General features: G+C 38.9%; 1 protein-coding gene across 1 annotated transcript in view; it reads left to right on the top strand.

The window, feature by feature from the left end:
* Positions 1 to 2,400: 2,400 nt before the first annotated feature.
* The window catches only part of LOC136856786 (putative ATPase N2B), a 45,678-nt gene continuing 42,078 nt past the window's right edge, over positions 2,401 to 6,000 (top strand). Inside the window, exon 1 of the mRNA XM_067134896.2 lies at positions 2,401 to 2,941. Coding sequence (XP_066990997.2) covers positions 2,507 to 2,941 — 435 coding nt within the window. The 5' untranslated portion in view covers positions 2,401 to 2,506. The remainder of the gene's footprint in view (positions 2,942 to 6,000) is intronic.

The raw sequence follows: 6,000 nt of genomic DNA, 5'->3' as shown, positions 1-6,000 counted from the left end.
CTTGATTAGGTAAGCTGGTTCTATTGCTGTGATTATAATATCTGCTAACTGCTACTGGCTGCTACTATTGGCCTTGCTGTGCGTTTCACGCTGGTTGATCACGTTAGTTTAAGGATTTCTCGCAGCTCAGCGCTGCCGCCTGCGAATCATCACAATCGCAGTTAAGACCTGCTAGTCTGGCCAACCCGCTAGCAGGTTAAACTGTGATTTCACACTAGCAATGATTTAGTAGCAGGTTTGCAAATCCCTTCCCATCACTACTTGTATTTCTTAACAACTTGAAGCGGTACACCTTCTAACATTATATTGTCTTTTGTTGCTTGTTTCCCTCCTTTTCTGAATACCATTTGGACAGTTTTCTCCTTATTTATATTAAGATGATTCACCTCAGACCATTTCTCTAGTTCAGCTATTGCTGTTTGCACTTCTTCTTTGTTTGATGATCCAATCATCATGTCATCTGCATACATGACCAAAGTAGCCTTCGAATTATCGTTTATAATTGATTTGACATCTGCCGTTAGTATATTAAACAGAGTAGGACTGATAGGATCACACTGCATGACACCGTTGGTTTGCCTTATTTTCCTTGACCTTATATCGCTATTACTAATTTCAATGTAATTGTATCTCATGATGTTTTGTATTATCAGGGTGAGTGGGTGGCTTTCCCCTATAACGTCTCTCATCTTTTCCATTAGTGTTCTTCTGTTCACTAGGTCAAAGCCTTTTCTGTAATCTATGAATACTGCATAGTACTTTCTCTTGGGATGTCGCAATGCTTCTTCTATATCCTGCATTAGAAGTTTCAGGTATATGGGATATGTATTATATATGTCGATATAATTACATTTTCTTGATAACAAATGAGAGGATGCATTAACCCTCTACTGCATGAATTATTTTTCGTTTCCGTTTGGTGAAGAAAATTTCAAGCTTTAATGTTCAACATACGCTCAGTGGTTTAGATATACCAACAATTCTTAACTGGGCCTCATAGCTTAACACTCGTATGTGAAGTGAATTGCCATATTGGAGTATATATATGATTTTCCACGATTTTACGCTAAGCTTTTAACATTCAAAGACCGAACATTACTGCCTGCTGGCCATGGGTACGTATTGCAGGGCGCAAGTATACTTGCACGACCGTAGGTCGGTAATGTCTTTGAGGTTGAGCCAGAGGTACTCCTGAAGCCTGTGGTAATATGATGGGGAGGGCCCACGTGAAATAAACGGTGGTTGGTTCGCGTGGATGTTGACGGGGTGGAAGGAGTACCTTTGGCTGTAGGGCTGTTTTGTCTTATGTTATATATATATATATATATATATATATATATATATATATATATATATATATAAACCAAGGCATCACTGGGATATGTGTTTAATTGACTGTACAGTTGAAGGTGTGCCGTAAAACTACCTCTGTCTATAATATTTATCCATTTACACAGGTGAAAAGTTATTTGTTGCCTAATGGCAACAGTATGCAGTAGAGGGTTAATTACTGTGAATGACTATACGTTCTTTGTTAAGGGGTATTGTATGGAATATCGGTGATATAGATCAATTTTTGTGTACGTAGGTAACGATTTTTATAGGGCGCCTACATTCATGGACGTAAGTTTGAAATTATAGGCCACTACGTCCTTACGCTACTGTTGCGAATAGGAGGCGGCCTTCCGATTAACCTCCGGAGCTCCGTACTGCCTTGCCTCCGTCGGTAGTACCGGAGATCACCGGAGGGGCGCTGTAATCGTATTATCCGATTCAATCAACAAGAGGTCCACCTCCTCTTCACAGCGCTAATTCTCTTTGATTTAGTCAAATACAGTCTTCACCACTCATTCTCTTTGGTCTTCACCTAACCTCTCGAAGGATCCGTTATCGGATAAGGCTTATCCGTCCTAGAGAAAATTAGGACAGAAAAGTATGCTCGGTGACTGATGCCTAAAGGTCTCTTAAATAGACAGTAGTATCCCGGGACGAAACTATTAAAGCAAACCATTCATTTGATATTATAAACGACTGAAATGCTATAATAGGAGTCTGATTCAAAAATCTTAGATAAGAAGGTTTACAATTTTACAACGTAAAATCGATGGCCTTTAAGGATTTGCGCTGTAGTTACATATCTGTACAGTCATACATTTCGTGGTATATCCTATAATCATATTTTACAAATCCGATAGCTAATACTGGTAAATAAATTAATTTATACCAACAGTTGTGGATACAATAATTTCCACGATGGTAAATTTAGTGATGCAACGGAACTTGTAAAAGGGAAAAATTATGTTCATATAACATTAGGGATAACAAGAGAGGAAAATGATGCGTCAAATGTTGGGGGGAATAATCCATTTCACAACATAATTTCGATATTATCTCCTGTTTTAACTAGCTATTTTATCTGTGTCGTAATTTGTTCTCCCGGTAATTTATTTGAGGGTATTGATTGCGTAATTACCGTACTCGTTTTCGGTTTCAGTCAAGAACTGAAATGATGGCATCACCTTCGTGTTCAGTGTTTCATCTATGCAATATTAATTTTAAACGTTTGTACCAATTGTACTTACATTCAAACAGAATATCACGTTTATGGCTAAGAAGTTCTTTTAATGTGCGGTCTTATGCGGTAAAATCTAGTCTTCAGACAGATGAGCTGTCTTCACCTAACCTCTCGGAAGGTCCCATATCCATCCTACAAGAGAAAATTAGGACAGGCGAACTTATGCCTGATGACTATCAGAAACAAATTGCTGAGAGATTACAAAGAGTGTACGAAGACATTCGGACCTATTCGCCTCCACGAAGAGGTTTATTTTATAAATTATTTAAAGGAAAGGTAGAAAATGTTCCTTTGGGTTTGTACATTCATGGTGCTGTGGGTGGAGGCAAGACAATGTTAATGGATCTTTTCTTCAATTGCTGTGAGGTTTGTCTATTACACATCTCTACAATTACGTTAAGAAATATGATAAGACAGTAAAATTTTAAATAAATATGGTAGGCTAATTCCCCTTGTTATTTCCTATTGATTCTGAACATAGTTTTTATATAATAACATTACTGCAATTAAAATTCAGAGATGTGGATATATGTGGCAAGAGATTTGCTTACTGTTATATCAGACATGCAGCCAGTTAAGAGTGACAAGAGATGGAGGTAGTCTGTATGGGAAGTAATAGTTCTTATGAGCGAAGTCCTACTAAGGTTTTGTTTGCTAAGTTTTATTCGTTGTATTCACAAGCCCCATGGAGTAGGGGTAGCATTCCTGTCTCTTACCTGGAGACCCTGGATTCAATTTTAATTCTAGATTGAGGGTTGGAATTGGCATCACTCAGCCCCTTGAAACAACTGAATAGCTGTCTGATACGAGAGGCATCAGACCCAGTCGCAAAGGCAGGCAGTATGGCTGAGTATGTTGTTCCAATAAGCATGTGACACGTCACTTTCTGGGTAAGAGCTCTCTTGGCAGGCCAAGGCCCTCGGTGGGTGGTGATTTATTTACTGTTAAAAATAGCAGTGAATTCAGTTTAAATCATTGCAATTGCCCTTTACTATGTAAACAAAGCTGGAAAGGTCTCTTAACACCAAACAAATTGCTACACATATAGGCCATTAAGACCCTTCACCTGCCAAGATGACTGATCCCAGCAAGATGGCCTGTGTCTCATGGTCATCATGACATCAACATCATCAGTCTTGGCTTTTTTTTTTAAATTTATTATTATTATGAATTTCAGCTCATTCAGTGGTGGACACACTGGCAGTGCTAGGTGCCCAGATAATTTTGAAATATTTATGGAGAAGTGGTGATATTATACTCCATTATAATTTTCTAAAGGTCATGCCTTGTCAATATAACAATGTTTCTCTTCTTTCTGCATCAGTTCTTTGTATGTGTTATTTCGTCCAAGTTTTCATCTGCAAGGTCGTGCTTTCAGTTATGTTTGTGAAAAATGACCAGATAGTGATTTCTTCTTTTTCTGAATTACATTTATTTCATTAAGACTTGTTCTTTTTTTTTTTTTTTGTCAGTTTCCTTTCTGTCAGATTAATTCTGGTCATTGTTCTCCAAATCGACATCTCTATTGCCTCCAGATGTTTGTAGTCTTTCTTTAACAACGTCTAGCTGTTGCAGCCATATAAAACCACACTCCAGATGAAAATCTAAACAAATTCTTTTGTATTTCAATGTTGAGTGACAATTAAAGTAGCAACAACTGATAGAGAATCTGCAGCCCTAAATGCAGATTGATAGTGACTGATTGAGAGTTGTTGTATGAATTTAATGTTTACTTCTGTATGGCATGAAAATTTTCTTCCTTTGAGATAAGATCAATGGCTGACAATTGAAAGAGAATAAGTTAATATTGTTCAAGTGTGATAGAATGTTAGAGGGTAAGATTTTCTGTTCTTGATATTCTTAATATTTTAAAAGTTTTATGTTGTGGCACTTTGTAGTTCTAGTTTTCATCCACCCTCAGTTTAACAGAGCACCTGACTCTTCAGGTAGATAATTCTATCTATCTACAGAAACTATAGTAACAGAATCTATCAGATTTTTCATACCTACTAATTTTTTTGAAGTTGATGGCCCAGAAGGATGACATTTTGAAATATTTATCGAACCATTACCACCACCACCACCACCTATAAGTTATATGTAGGCCTAGGCTTAATATCAGTCATAACTGATCTGCATTTAGGGCTGCTATTTTTTACAATCTGCTTTATGTCGCACCAACACAGATAGGTCTTATGGCGACAATGGTATAGGAAAGGGCTAGCAGTGGGAAGGAAGCGGCCATGGCCTTAATTAGGTACAGCCCCAGCATTTGCCTGGAGTGAAAATGGGAAACCACGGAAAACCGTCTTCAAGGCTGCCGACAGTGAGGTTCGAACCCATTATCTCCCGGATGCAAGCTCACAGCTACACACCCCTAATCGCACAGCCAACTCGCCCGGTTTAGGGCTGTTGACCAAGTGACAGATTCCCTATCAGTTGTTTACGTAGTCTTTTCTTAAATGATTTCAAAGAACTTGGAAATTTATTGAATATTTCCTTTCATAAATGATTCCATTCCCTAATTCCTTTCCCTATAAATATTTCCCTGTATTTGTTCTCTGCAATTCCAGTACTATCTTCATATTATGATCTTTCCTACCTTTAAAAGCTCCTTAGGTGAGTTCTGGCATTGCTTCTACTTACTTGGGCCAGGCTCTTCTCTTTCATCTATCCTGTCCGACCTCGTTGGTATTAGAGCATTCAAGGCCTAGGGAGTCTTTCATTTTCATGCCCTTTGTGGCCTTTGCCTTTCTTCATACGATAATTCATTTTTCGAAGTGATGGATTCCTTCTTTTTTTTTTCTCTCTCTACCCCTGTGGGTGGGGGATGCGAATAATACACCCACAGTATCTCCTGCCTGCCGTAAGAGGCGACCAAGGGATGATTGAATTAGAACCATAAAACTACTTGTGATTAGTACCATCACACGGGGATCACAATGGGTTGCCTTTACTTGCGAATAGTACCACTATGTGTTTGGTACACAATATGTTTGTGATTAGTAGCAGCAGAGAGTGGTTCACTGTGGGTTTGCAGTACATGTGATTAGTACCACTGTATGCAGAACACCACAAGCTTACGTTGCCTGCGATTAATACCATTACGTGAGAAACACCACGGGTCTGGGCGTTGCCTGTGATTAGTACCACTATATGAGCGACACCGTGCGTCTGTGTTGCCTGTGTTTAGTACCCACTATGTGAGGAACACCACGGGAATACCGGCATCCGTGATTAGTACACCTAGGTGAGGAACACTATGGGTTTGCGTTGCCTGTGAGTGGCGCCATTATGTGAGAAACACCATAGGTCTGCATTACCTGTGTGGCATACAATACTTGTGGGTAGTACCATAATGTATGGAACACCGTGAGTCTATTAGTACTGCAACATGAGAAATACCATGGTTCTACTTTACTAGC

This window comes from Anabrus simplex, chromosome 1 (assembly GCF_040414725.1).
Source record: "Anabrus simplex isolate iqAnaSimp1 chromosome 1, ASM4041472v1, whole genome shotgun sequence".
In the NCBI taxonomy this organism is placed as follows: Eukaryota; Metazoa; Arthropoda; class Insecta; order Orthoptera; family Tettigoniidae; genus Anabrus; species Anabrus simplex.
The sequence above is the reverse complement of the archived record's forward strand: the minus strand, read 5'-3'. Positions and strand labels throughout refer to the sequence as shown.